Source organism: Chrysemys picta, chromosome 1, assembly GCF_011386835.1.
Source record: "Chrysemys picta bellii isolate R12L10 chromosome 1, ASM1138683v2, whole genome shotgun sequence".
In the NCBI taxonomy this organism is placed as follows: domain Eukaryota; kingdom Metazoa; phylum Chordata; order Testudines; family Emydidae; genus Chrysemys; species Chrysemys picta.
In genome coordinates, this window is record NC_088791.1 from 118,381,843 (window position 1) to 118,397,130 (window position 15,288).

The following is a 15,288-nucleotide window of genomic DNA, read 5'->3' on the forward strand; positions in this document are numbered from 1 at the left end:
TGCAGGAGTTCCTTGCTCCCTGTCCTGTGTTTCTGCTGTTCGTGAACTAGATCAGCATTCCAAAGCTACTCCACCTAGACCTCGTTCTTCTCTTAGCCTTGCTTTGGAACAGTAGGCATCATTTGGCCCAAGCAGATGTGATCCTTTGCAGCTTGTTGGTTTTTTTTGCAGCCACTGTGGTTTTTTGTTCTTCCACATTTCTCTTGATTGTAATTTTGGGGTCTTCTGAATATTTATCATGACTATTCATTTTTCTTTATGTCCTGGTGCTTCAAGTCCGCATTGGGTTTCTTTAGAGGCAACAATATCTGAAAATTGTTCATAGTTGATGATGATGATGATGATACATTTTAAGATGTTTCTATGTAGGTTTTTCACTTTATATGTCAAGCTGTGGCATACAGCATTCAGCACAGGCTATGTCCTTTAAGAGAGCATTGATTTTGCTCATTGACAGTGTAAATGTAACCCCTTTAAAACTTTTACCTGTGGGTTGTATCAGTCTTTATCACTGAAAGAGGGATTTCAAGTGGACACCAGCTTCTACATAGAAATACTTTTCTGTGTTAACAAGTAAAGTTTATGCACATGGCGAAAGTGTCCAGCTTGTTATATTTAAAATAATTCTTTTTGCCAGTCTCTGGTATCAAATGTTGGGATAGCTTATGTACTTTGTGGTGCAGCTGGATGCCACTTGTTTCTTCTGTTCTTGGATCTATTTCAGTACATTCTGTTTCCCAGTGTGTGACAAGTTGTGCTGTGTTATCCCTCAAAGAAAACTAGGAAGGCACCAAAGTTTTCAGGTATGGCATATTAAAGGACATTTTCTCTTTGCTGTCAAGTCAGACCAAGGTCATAAATATAAAGTATATCATATACTAAAAAATGCAAATGCCCAGCTTAAAAAAATATCCACAAAATTTACATTTTATTTTGTACTGCAACAATCATTTAAAGTATCCCTAATGTTTAATTCACTGAGCAGGGTGCAGAACATGTCAATTGCTGGTAAGCTTGCTGACTATACGATGTATCCCTATTACCTTTTCTGGTAAAGGTCACTTAATTGTGTGCATCAAAAACCTATGCTACTTCCAGATTTGGCCGTAGATACATATGCTTTTATAATTAATTTTATTTTAATCAAAAAGCTACATTAAGAATTTTCCCATTTAGAGGGGGAAGTTGGTCAGAGAATTAAGGAAGCACAGCTGTGCCAATTGTGTATGTGTGGTTTTTTTTTTTTTTTCTTAAGTTAAGAGATTATACCCCCACATATCTGTTTATTTCTAATGACTCTTTTAAATGACAGCTTCATAAACTGAAGTATCCCAAACAAGGGCCATAAAGTTTACTTTGGCCATCTCTAGTAAATTTTCCCTAATCTAAACATCATCATTGCCTCTCATAAATCACTCCAATGACGTCACCTTTTCAATTAACAAAGTTAATATGTGCGCTCTGCCTTAAAGAGCTTTCTGACCCGTTAATGTCTGAAAGCTTCATATTGTCCCAGAGTTTATACCAACTAGTTTCAAGTAGGGCTGCGAGTGTGAAGACATTTATCTATAAGTGGCAATATGAAGATCAGGTAGCAGACAACAATTACCTGTAGTCTTTAATTTATTTTTGTTTACTATGTAAAAATATTCTCTCTAGTTTTTATTGTCCTTAATATCTTGTACTTTTGTGTGTTTGCAGACACACACACACACACACACACACACAGAAGTGGGGAAATACCTGCATTTTTCAGAGGGGGATAGTGACAAAAAGAGAAACAGTGATTTCCCAAAAGTCACAAGAAATTCATGGTAGAGTCTGAAACAGATCACAAGTCACTAGTGTCTGAGTGCTTTAGCTCCTAGATAGCTCTGTGTCACACAACTTATTTGAATTTAAGAGACTATTCGTAAGTGATTCAGATTCCATATTCCTTCCTCCTTTTTATGGAAGTTAGTTTCAACGTCTTACAATCTGCATTGTGTACGTTTGAGAATATTTAGGTTATGAAATGTCTTGATAACTAGCTGAGAGCATTTGTATTGCATCCCTCAAAAACAAACATGAATCCATTTTGACAAAGGTTTCACAAAGGACACTTTCTGCAAAGAAATAGACAAGAAAAGAAAAACAATATTTTTCTCTCACACACACATCTGCCTTTCCCTATGTGGAAATAACATTAAGTGCCGATGTCAGCTGAGAAAAGCCAGGAAATTGAGAATTGAGATTTAAATCCTGTCCTTAAGTCACCCTAGCAGTGTTCTTAGGCATTGCAACACAGATTCTGCACTGTTTCTCCAAATGTTTGGAGACCTTTGCAATTCTGGAGTTTCAGCCATGACTCTGAATTCCCTGAAAGGAGAACAAAAATACTCCTTAACAAACTGTTATATATAACAAACAGAGATCCCAGAATATCAACTGGCTACATGCCGACTTTAAAATTATGAAAATATTAAAAAAAACAAAACAAAACTGTTAAGTCACTTCCTCTTTCACTGTCTTGGAAGAAGACGACCTGAGTTTAATATTTTAATATTTTAATTCATGATCTTGGCACAAAAAATAAGTGTGCGCTAATGAAATTTGCTGATAAAGTTGGGAGGTATTGGCAATACAGAGAAGAATCAGAATATTATATAGGCAGAGCTGGATGACGTTGAAGACTGGAATATCAGAAATGGATGAAATTCAATAGTACAAAGTGTGTGGTCATGCACCGAGGCTCCAATAAGAATTTATTCTACAAGCTGGGAGAAGCGCCAGAGGAGGAGAGAAACCTTGGTGTGTTGGTTGCTCACAGGATGGCCGTGGCTGGAGATAGGACATGGGGAGGATGGCAGGACTCTGAGATGGCACCGAATGTTCTCTCTGTCAGGTGCACATATGCTCAGGGTCTAACTGATCACTATATGTGGGATTAGAAAGTAATTTCCCCCCAGGTCAGATTGGCAGTGACTTCAGGTTTTTTTCACCTTCCTCTACAGCATATGGGTGACTTGCCAGGATTATTTGATTATACACCTCTACCCCGATATAACGCAACCTGATATAACACGAATTCGGATATAACGCGGTAAAGCAGCGCTCCGGGGGGCGGGGCTGCACGCTCCGGCAGATCAAAGCAAGTTCGATATAACGTGGTTTGACCTATAACGCGGTAAGATTTTTTTGGCTCCCGAGGACAGCGTTATATCGGGGTAGAGGTGTATATCATTTAATCATTTCCCTGCTATTGCAGGGGCTTTAAGCACTGGTGTACCCCAGTACCCCTCCCCCCCCCCAATCTCTGCCTGTGGCACATAATCGTCTAGTCTCCTGGGGGTTTCATTTACTTTTGACCCATTTCCATTGTTGGGTTTAGTATGTGAGGTGGAGTGGTACTGGTGGTCTGTGATATACAGGAGGTCAAACTAGGTGATCTAGTGGTCCCTTCTGGCCTTAAACTCTGTCCCAAAAAATTTTTAAGCTCCCCAGATTCTGTTTCCTTTCCTAGACTTTAGTGTATACAAAGTCCTTCAGCAGACCTTTTCCACCATCGTGAACACCAATACAGATCAGGCCAGTGGTAGCAATGATGGGATCTCTGATGTAGAGAAAACTCTTTTGGCCATAGGCAGGTTTGTTTTGGACTTGTTCCAAGCAGGGTTAGGTGATACAATGTTAATGCCATTGGTTGCAGGAGACTTGCATATTCTAGGGTTCCCACTAATAGAGCTGCAAACAGATGGGAACTTTTTTTCAAAAAAGGCTAGCGTAGATACAGTCCTAGAGTTGATAAGCACCTAGATCTGAGATTTTGGGCTTCTGTTTCAATAGCAGATTCTCTATGAGACACGAAGGTTCTTGGATACTCTTAGTTCTCACTCATTGGTATGACTTGCTTATTTAAGGACAAGATTATGACTTGGACCTCGGGCCTGCACAAGGGTTGAAGAACTTCCCCTTTACACCTATATGGGGGCTTCTTGGCTCCAGGCCCATAAGGGTAAAATTGACTTCTCACCTGCGTATTCCCTCCCCAAAGCAAGTGGGCTAAAATAAGTGGAGCCTTAGCTCCATCTCCCTTACTTGCCGGCCAAAGCAGCTGAGCCAGTGTTGGCTGCATAGTAATTTATATAGTAAATAGTATTGTCTCCAATGTTATTCGAATGACCTACCATATACTGAGTCTCGCAAGTTTGTTTATGCAGATGACATATGCCTTGGCACTAAATCACACTCCTTTGACATACTTGAGCGTTCTGAATGCAGATATGGTGGTTATGGCCTATTATTGTTGTCTTCGGAGCCTGATACCAAGTGGAAGTAAGACTGTGTCGAGTGTCTTCCACTTACATCACACACAAGTGGGCATGGAGCTGAATATGGTTTTCAATAGTCAGCGAATAAAGCATGATTCACACCTGGTCTATCTAGGCATCACGTTGGACAGAACTCTCACATGTTTTGACCGTCTTCCAAAGACACTGACTAAGGTCAAAACCTGCAAAAACCTGCTTGGAAAACTGGCCAGAATGACATGGGGAACCCACACCCAAAGGTTACGCACTTCAGCCTTGGCACTCTGTTTCTCAGAGGCAGAGTATTGTGCTCCAGTATGGACTCGCTCATCTCACACAAAGATGATCAATGTACAGCTTAATTCCACCATGCGTATTATTTCAGGCACACTTAAATTTACTCCTCTACCTTCTCTGCAATATTGTTCTGTCCAGGATTCAGATAAGAAAGCATAGCAAAGATCTTTGAAATTGCATGATATGCCACATCTACTGCTAACTAATCCACCACATGGTCATGTGGCCTGATGTTGCTTGGTGTGGATAAGTTTGCCACGGTAGAGGATATGTGGCATTCTTCTTGGTCTGCAGATAATTAATTATCTTGTCCCTTAACCTTAGCCTGGGTTTGATTTACTGCGAAGGCAATGGAGCCTTCTGAGCCGGTTTCGTACCGGGCATGGAATTTGCGCTGTAGTGCAATTTTGGTGGTATTTTGAGGCAGTCCTCTGTCAGTATGGGCAGCCACAAACCATGACACACATTGTTGAGGACTGCAAAATGATTCAACTTCCAGGAGGTCTTTGTGCCTTCAACATCGTTAACAATACGCCAAATAAATAGTCATTTACTCAGATGTAGATAAAGGAGGGGACATATGCAGAGAAACTGTGACCCACAGTCATGTCTCTTAGTCTCATTGTCTCCCATTATTACTCTGGGGTTGGTGTAACTTAACTCATGCTCAGGGTTGTGCTTAAAGTCACAATCTAGCTCTAAGTGTTTGTCTAGTTTAATTTTTTTTACCACCATTGTTAAGTGAGGGTTATTTGCATTATGCCTTTTTTTGTTTTGGGAAGGGATGAGGTTTGAAGACATGTCTGGCTTTGTATCCTTCCTTGGTTCAACATGCAAACAAACCAAAGCATTTTTTTATGATGGTCATCAGAAAACTATGAAAATTCTACTACAGTTCAACCCAGGTTATACTAATGGCCATCCCAGCAAATATTATATCTCAAGGAACCAAGATTTATATCTTGGAATTTTAACATTATCAATCATTTTGGAACTTTGAAATTTCACTTGGATTTTATTTCATGGGGTTATTCATTTTTATGCCTTTATTTTTTATATGATTTCATATTATGCACTACTACTACTACTACAGTAATTAAGGGCATTGCTTAGGCCTAGTCTACACTGAGGGGTGGGGCGAGCTAAGTCGAAAATAGCGTAGCTGAAGTCAACGTAGGTCGACTGCTGACACTCCCCCCGTTGACTCTGCCTACGCTTCTTGATCTGGTGGAGTACTGGAGTTGACGGGAGAGCGCTCGGCAGTCAATTTATCACGTCTTCACTAGACGCGATAAATTGACCCCTGCTGGATCGATCGCTCTGGAGGGAAGTGTAAACATGCCCTTAGTTCTGATTGAAACATCAGTAAGTAGCAGCTTTGTTTAATTATTTAAAATAAGATAGTCTATTTCAACTATTACATTGTCATATTATGACATGTCAGTAGTAGTGGACATTCTGTGGGAATTTTCATTGAAATTGACACATTTTGCAAAATAATGGCCTTGTTCATCAAAAAAGTTTCAACAAATATATTTTGAGCAATTGTATACTAATTGTGTACTCTATGTAGAGGACATCTTGAGAACAGAAGTGGTGTCTGCTGAATTGGATATTGATGGCAGGTGAGTCTGTCAAGGATAATGGCCATGGAGACATTCATTGTTAATATTTATGCTCCACTAAAGAACCACCTCGATTTCTTCCATGCGATTGCTCAAAATTACACGGCTATAGAGACATTAAAGTTGTCCTGGGAGGAGGCCAGTGATGGAGCATCTGCCGACAATCTAATATTAGTAAATCAGTGCCCAAAGTCCATTAGGTATTCCAGCAATTGGAAAGAGATATAGATTGAGTGACATCTGGAGTTTGATACATCCCAGTGAATAGAGTCTGTACATTTTACTTAGGAGGCTAAAAGCATCTTCAAGGCTGTATCTGTTTATCTCATTAAGTGCTATAGATGTAGTTGGTGAATCAGTCACTGGTATTGTGGTATCTGTCTGACCATGACCTGATTTCTACAGTGCCATAATTTTGGGGGGGGAAATACCTTAAATCTTAGACTAGGCTTTATTCCTTTTTTGGGGGAGGGGCATATCTAAACAGAGTTTTATGATCTCATTTTGGTCTCTGCGCGCTCCAAGACTATCACTTGGGAAAATAGAAGAGCAAATAAGGTTTGCTTCATACAAGAAAGTTTTCTTGGATTTTTTCCCTCAAGATTAGGGCATGCCAAGGGACATCTCTTAGGGCAAGATTAGGGCAATGCCAAGATTAGGGTATTACAAGGGAAATCTCTACAAGATAAATCATAGAATTTTGAAGTGTGGATACAAAAGAAATTTGAGCTTAAGAAGCTGATAACATGGAATTTGCTTTGGAATTTGTTGAAGCAAAATTATGAGAGTCATGTGCAAAGTGGATGACTCACCAGCAAACAGATGAAACAAACAGGTTGAAACAATCACATTCCAACAAAATAGGAAAAGTTGTCCTTCAGCTTGTAAAAACAAAACTAAGTGAGCTTTTCATGTTGTTCTCTGGGTCTTTCCTTACTTGTGCTGGACAATGGAAAATTCTTGCTATTTGGACATGGTGCTGCTCTCCTACTATTATGGAGGATGCACTGGACCTAGTTACTCATTATTTTAAAGGATATAAAATGTGCTACCACCTGTTGGGGAAACCTAGACTCTCAGGGAGTTCCTTTTAGATTCTATAAACTCCTGCCAGACCTTACCGGTCTTGAGATGAAGCCAAGCAAGGAGGTAGCTTACTGGAGATTGTGAGCCTGATCCTGAAGCCTTTACCCATGTATCCTGTTGAAGGCTGCAGTATTAAAATATGCTGTAAGAACAAGCAAGGACTGCAGGATAGAGCCTTTGGAGAACAATCCTGATAATTTTACTGCACAAAGCAGTCAGTCCATGCATATGTGTGTTGGGATGGCGCGGAAGAGGATGATCCATAAAGGTACAAAAGCTGTGGTAGTTAGTGTGTAGTAACATGCTCAGAGAATATAATGAGAATGACACACATCTTTCTCTCTGATTTGTATGAGCCTCCCTGGCTAAGAAGTTATTGATTGATCAGAGCCAGGAAGCTGACTGAGGGGGAAGGGGGCGGGTTTCCCTTCCTTTATCACTAAGCTGCTTTATAAACTTAATTAAATATGGATTTTTGAACAATGTAATTTTACCAGATCTAATCATGTAAACACCCTCGGTCAAATTAAACTCTGATGTAACTGCTGATTTCAGTTGCTCCAGGGATGAATTTGACTGTGTGGGTATCTGCTCGCTATGTAAATCTTAGAAAATCTAGAGTTTTCTAGATGTTCTAAGCATTCTTTTGGCATATCAATTTTATTTATCATTTTAAAGTCTTGAAGTCAGACTTACAGTACAGCTGATGTCATGAACAATCTCCAGGGATCAAGGTGCTGATGCAGCAAAATACTTAAGAATGTGCTTAACATAAAGCATGGGAGTACTCCCTGTTACCATTGCAAGGTTAGCTGCCCTTCTGACCTCTCTCTGAGGTATGTCTACACTGCAGTTAAGACACCTGCTGCTGGCCTCTGCCAGCTGACTCAGACTCTCAGGGCTTGGGCTGTGGGGCTCTTTCATTGCAGTGTAGACTTCCCGACTTAGGCTAGAGCCTGGGCTCTGTGACCCTCCCACATTGCAGGGACCTAGACCGCGGGCCCTAGCCTGAGTCTGGAAGTCTACACTGCAGTGAAACAGCCCTGCAGCCCAAACCCCGTGAGCCTGAATCAGCTGGCACGGGACAGCTGCAGGTGTCTAATTGCAGTGTAGACACACCCTATGTTCCCTGAAGTGTCTTTGCCCTGAATGCATCCTCACTCCTGCCTTTTTCTTTCAATGCAATTCTCATACTCTTAGACCTGGGCTGCAGTATCCTGTGTGTTAATCATGCTTACCCAGCAGGTCTAACTGGGTACAGTTCCTTTGGTATTTCATTAAAATTATAGATTGAGAAGTTGCATCCTTGGCAGTTTGGGTATGGCGTTTCAGAGGCTCTGTCCTACTGCAAATTGCAGTATATATAAATTAGATATATAGCCTCCATGATAAATAAATTATTATAAGAAGATTCTTGCTACAATGTACTTACGGTGAGTTATAACTCAAAAGAAAAATAATTTCTCCCCATTCATCTCCTTTCCCCCCTTCAGAGCAGATAATACAGCAGTCTATTATCAGTGAAGATGTTTTGTTGTGGGAGGCAAATATTGAATTACGTAAAGAGCTAATCATTGCAAAGTGCTATATAATAGCTCTCTATCTAAAATGATAAATGCTGTCAACTTATGCAGCAATAGAAGTAGCTATATCAATACCTTTTTGAGTTTACTGTATTATACTGATATTTTTCCATTCTTGGATTTAAATAAATCATTCAGCAATATTTAGGTTACCTTGACATTAAGATGACTGGAATCTCCTGTTTCCATTGGGTATAGTGTAGTCAATATATCAGTTCAGTCAGGATTCTAAACTTTTTCTCTCTTTAGATACATGTACATAATTCCCTTTGAGTTTGTGCCTACTTTTTAAGGGAAGAGTAGGGCCTTATAGGTTTAGGAGACACCTATAAAACAAATGGAGCTACTTCTGGTGAAAAACACAACACATTTAAAATTATGCTTAAAGCGGTACATATATTTAGGTCAAGAAGAGAAGAATAATTCATCCATTTGAAATTATAGCAGTGAGCAAAATTGTCTTGGCCAAATTGTAGATGGCATAACTACCTCTGCTCTTGTGGGAAAACTTTGGGATCTTTAATGATCAGAAAAGATAAGTATCCCAAAGGATATGTCTTCCAAAGGACAGCACATGCAGCAGCACAAAGTCCCTTACCATAGTTTAGGTTTAGTGCTAACCCAGAGACAAGACTTTTACCTGCTTCATTTGTTAGATCTCATATGGTTGCAGTATGTGGTCACAGTATGCTGTGGGCTAGAAATGAGCCCCAATTTGTGCTGATACATGAAAATGTGCAAATGATCCTTTTGTGTCCACAGATGGGTCAGAAGCAGCATTGTGCACACAAGGGCCAATTTGCATAATACATTTAATTATTTTTCTTGATTAAGAAAAATATAGTCGCATTGGCACATAAATAGACACAAGAGTTTTCTCTTATGTGGCTGAGGATATGTATTTAATTCTCTTTATTCATGCTGCTGTTGCATGGAAATCCTCTCAAATCTCCTGATATTTAGCCAACTCATTATTCATTCTATATGTCAGCTGTTCAAAGGATATCGCATCTATGCATATAAACCAGTCCTTAAGTGTGGGAGGAAGCAGAGTTTGGCCAATTTCATTGTAAATATTCTTACATATGAACGCTGCCTTTTTATTTCCTGTCCTTTTTTATCACAGTGATTTACCATCAGGAAGATACATTTGTAATGTATCAGGATAGAGAAAAGGTGGGCCCATCATATTCCTGTAAAGCTTTTATCTCAGAGAAATCCTTGTATGGTTACAGTTCCAATGAGTTGCTTGTTTTTAAGCAAGCTGGGCAGCAGGCCATATCCACCAATAGTTTTTTACACCTTTGGACTCATGCCTTTTCCTTACTCTCTGCTTTCTGACCCACCTTGAGTCTGCCTTTCCACAGAGTTAGAAACTTCACCATGAACAGAATTTCATGCTGGGAAGCAGTTTAGGTACCAGATACCTTTTAAGCATGTTATATCTCTACAGTAGCATTTTGTAGTCCTGGGATATTCATAGTCCACATTTTGATTTCGCCCATTTTAAAGATAGGGGGCATTTGCCAAATGCATATCTGGATATGAATTTCATAACACACCTATAGTTCAGTTACATTGGGATCCTGGATTTTGTTTTGGGTTCTTCCATGATTAACTGTTTACTATTCCTTCTGCTGAACAATTTGACCTGTACTGGTCAGATATCATACAGCACATTGAAACATTACAGGGCTACATATTCCCTGAAATCTAGGAATCCAGGTCTCCTAGGGCATATTTTTGAGGTAAGGTATTGCCAGAAGGTAAAAGCTGCTTATTTAATCATAATTATCAAAGTGCATGTCCTTTGCCCTTGGCACAGAACGATAATTGTGTGGACATGTAATGAAAGCAGCAGTCCAAAATGGCCAACAATGAAATCTCCCAACTCATTAAAACGAACTTACCTACCTTTCCTCTTTCCTAACTTCTAACTGTGTTCAGTCCACATTCTCTGGGAAAACAGACATGCCTTACAGCCTGGCCTGAAGAGCTTGACTCTGGAGGATCAAGGAGAGGAGGTGCATTCCTCACCAAGAACATACTGGCAGCAGGTTGCTCTTTTTTAAACCACAGTACCATAAACTCAAGTGCCTAGACTGCAGCTTTTTTGATATTGCATTTTGGGATAATATATTAGGTGGTCAAAATCTGTCATCTGGGACATTACCCAGGATGTTCTCATCCTTTTTCATACATTAAAGGCCTTTATTTGTAAGAGAAGTTGTAGGCTATTGAACAGTTTTTGCATGAGACTTTCTGAGCTGCGTTCCATGCTGCTCTAAATATTTTTTTCCTCAAGTAATGAATGGCCCCCTCTTATGCAGATGAATGTATCTGGATAACTAATGATTTATTTGAGCTGGAAGCTATGGAGAAACATTAGCATTATTAAATTCAGTGATCGAGATCTCTGAAATTGCTGCGAAAAGAGACTAGCATGGGCAGTAGGTCTTAATCTTGCTATGTGGGAGGGTTTTTAATTTATAATCTAATTTCTCAAACATTCATAACAATCTATTTATGCACAATTTGGAGGTCTGTCAGATCTCTAAAATTACCGTATTAAAATATTGCTGCTAACTTTTAGTGCAGGTCGTAATTAGTTACTATTACCAGTGGGGAATTAAAATCAAGCTGTTAGCCTGTACATCTTCCTCTAAGAACAAAAAGCTGTAGCTAATTATTTCTTCAGTGTGGGACTACAGACTGATTCATAATGCAGAGAGGGGGCCATTTGGAGCATAAACTCTTAGGAGGAAAGCTGCATGTTGCAGCCATGTTATGAATTTAACAGCAAATGATGATGCTTTCCCAGCTTGGAATTAAAAGCTAATGATCATTCAGGTCATGGAAACTGTATTGATATCTGTGCAGTTATTAAAAATTGCACGCTCCATTTCTAAACCAGATGAATAGCTCGGAGTGAGAAACATAAGTGATGATAGTCATTTTTTATGAGTACACAGTATTTTCCTACCCAACACGGTATGGTATGGTACAGTATAATATAAACTAAATTTATAGGGAAAGAACGGCCATGACACATACCCAGAGAAATAGGAGCACGGACAATTTGGAAGCTTGACACTTTCCAAGTTAAATATACTGGGCTTTACATTGGAAAGCTAATTTCTGGCTTTTAAGTATAAAGTACTAGTTTCCCAGATCTCAGAGATGCAAATGTCAACCAAATGCTAAACTGCTGTAGATAATTGGGCTTGTGCACTTGGCTTTATAATTCGGCAAACAGTGGAAGCAGAGATTGTCATTGGAGTGCACTGGAGTGTCAGAATCGCATTAGTATTTTATCCTTAGTGTCCCTTTCCCCCTCTAACACGTTCTTTCTTTCTTTCCCTCCACCTTTAGCTTTTTCCATTTTTCTATCACACCATTATCTTTAGTTTCAGATCCAGGTGATGGCTTCAATCTGCGGTCAGGTATCTCTTTTTAGTTGGCAAAGTTGATCCTAAACACCAAATTCTGTTATAGAAAAGACCTGATCTCTTACTTGATAGAGCTTTTGCATGAAGAATGGGGAAGGCATCATATTTTTCGCATGAAATTATTCCACTGATGTTTCTTTGATCAGCTGTAGCCTACTGATTACTACTCCCCTCTGGGCCCTTGATATCCAGGGATTTTGCAGGGCAGTCTCTGCATTTCTTTGGGGAAGGGTTCAGATATCCAAATCAAGGCTAATTCGGAAAAAGACATTTTCATATGGAGGAGTGGTAGGGTTGCCAACTTTCTAATTCCAGAAAACCAAACACCCCTTCCCCGCCTTTTCCCCAAAGCATCGTCCCTTCCCTTCCCGAGGCCCCGCCCCCCACTCACTCCCTCACTCCTCCCTCTGTTGCTTGCTCTCCCCCACCCTCGCTCACATGATCATTTTCACTGCAAGGCCTAAACAGGCACCAAGAGAGGGCCAGGCGCTTCAACAGTTTGAATGCGGGAGATGGAATGTGTGATTTAGATACCCTTCACCTCACTGGGGAGAAATTTTAAACACTACTGGAAAATTAAACTTTGAAAACTTTTTCTGAAGTGTAAAGAAGATACAAACAATATAAAACAAAAACAGTTTTAATGAGCGTGCCCATTGAAACGACTTAAATTTATACTTCTGTTCTTTTTTTTGCCCCATTATGCATGTATTGAGTAACTTAATAGCTTATGTTTGGCTAACACATATCTTCCAGAAGTGCACCTAGTCTTGATCTTATGAGATGGAGAATTTACCACTTCCCATTGTAATTTGTTCCAATTGTTAATCACTTTCTCTGATAAAAATGAGTGCCTTATTTCTAATTTGAATTTTTTCTGGCTTCAGCTTCGACTTCTTTTATGCCTTTCTTTGCTAAGTTAAGGAGCCCTGTAGTATCTGATATTATTTCCCTATGACGATACTTCTACACAGTATTCAAGTCACCTCTCAGTCTTCTTTTTGATAAACTAAGCATATTGAGCTCTTTAAGCCTCTCACAGTAAAGCATTTTCTCTAGTCCTCAAATTATCTTTGTGGGTCTTTTGTACACCCTCTCCAATTTTTCAACATCCTCTTTAAAATGTAAACACCAGATACAGATACAGTATTCCAGTGTTTGTTTCACCAATGCCATTTACATTTACAGCCTACATGCTGGTGTTGCTCTCCAAAATGTATAAATGATAAGAGTGAATAGATCAAAATGAATTTAAGCTTCAAATGCAGGTGAGTAAGACAGCTAGTAAGAATATAACTTGTAAAACAGAAATTGGGGATCAATTTTACTTTCTCGGGGGATAATGGGTAATCCAAAAGGGAAACTAAGAATCTGCTCCACCCTTAGCTCTAGTTTCTTAATAACTTGGCTAATATTGCTCTTGACAAGTACAGAACGTGATTTGTTCATGTCACATCATCCGTATAAATGTTTTGTATAATGCAAAATTGGTGCAACAATTCTATTCCATCTATGAGAAAGTGGACTATAGTTCACATTTGTCAATGGGGTAACTTGTGTAAATGATAAACCAATACATATATTTTTATTTCATAAATGCCTATATTGTAATTTTGTGTGTGGAATTAGGACCACACATTATCACAGCTGCAATGGGTCCATTAAAATCCCACTCCTGATGCCCAAATACAAATCCATAGAGCACAACCACAGAAATGTACACCTGTCCATATATCTATATAAAGGAATCTGTAGAAACAGACTCCCACACCTACATGAAGATACACACATGTATTCATGTGTACACATCTAGCATGCACTAACACATATACTTCCACATTATTTATTTTTACAATTGTTGTTTAGTGCCTAGAGACCCCAACTATGATCAGGGCTCCAGGGTGGTAGGTGCTGGACATACACATAAAAAGAGAGAGTCTGCAACAAAGATGTAATGTAGCTAGGCAAAGATGGGGGGAAATGTATGATACATTGGCTCTTCTGCAATTACTAGTCAACAACATTCACTTTTTAAGAAATAATACATTCACTCCTCGCTTAACGTTGTAGTTATGTTCCTGAAAAATGCGAATTTAAGCAAAACGATGTTAAGTGAATCCAATTTCCCCATAAGAAGTAATATAAATAGGGGGGCTTAGGTTCCAGGGAATTTTTTTTCACCAGACAAAAAACTATATATTATATAGATATACACACAGTTTAATACTGTTCACAGCTATAATGATTGTGAAGCTTGGTTGAGGTGGTGAAGTTAGAGGGTGGAAGAGGAAGGGATATTTCCCAGAGAATGCCTTGCTGCTAAATGATGAACTAGCACTCAGCTGAGCCCTCAAGGGTTAACACGTTGTTAATGCAGCCTCTCACACAAAGCAGCACGAACACAAGGGAGGGGAGACAGCATAGCAGACAGAGATAGACACACATTTTGTGTGTGGGAGAGAGAGAGAGAGAGAGATGCACACTGCCCCTTTAAGTAAGCTGACCCACTCTTAAGTGCATTGTCTTCTTAAGTGGATCAGGAAGTTGAGACAGTAGCTGCTGCCCCAAGCTCTCTCTGTCTCTCTCCGTCCATGTCCCAGGGCCGCCCAGAGGGGAGGGGCAAGTGGGGCAATTTGCCCCAGGCCCTGCAGGGCCCCCCACAAGAATGTCGGAGGCTCCCCCCGCCTTCGCCTCAGTGCGCCATGTCCAGGAGCAGCCCTGGACAGTGCTGCAGTGGTGTGGCTTGGGCAGGGCCTGAGGTCCTCCCGCTCGGAGCTGCGTGGTAAGGGGCAGGGCTGCGAGCTCCGGCGGGCTGAGCGGCAGGAGCTCCTGGACGTGGCTCGCTGAGGCTCTCGGAGGCAGGGGTAAGCGGCATGGTAAGCCCCTCTGAGCCAGGCACCCCCCGACCCCATCCCCCCACAGCCCTGACCCCCAGCTCCAAGCCCAGCCCCTCTGAGCT

General features: G+C 40.3%; 1 protein-coding gene across 4 annotated transcripts in view; it reads left to right on the top strand.

Annotated features, from left to right (window-relative positions):
• Positions 1–15,288, top strand: part of PDE3A (phosphodiesterase 3A) — a 381,070-nt gene that overhangs the window by 177,330 nt on the left and 188,452 nt on the right. Inside the window, exon 1 of one of the 4 annotated variants that reach the window (XM_065568021.1) lies at positions 651–803. The exons of the other annotated variants lie outside the window; for them this stretch is intronic. Within the exon in view, the coding sequence (XP_065424093.1) occupies positions 666–803 (138 nt within the window). The 5' untranslated portion in view covers positions 651–665. Of the gene's footprint in view, positions 1–650; positions 804–15,288 lie in introns of those variants that run through there. 4 annotated transcript variants of the gene reach the window in all.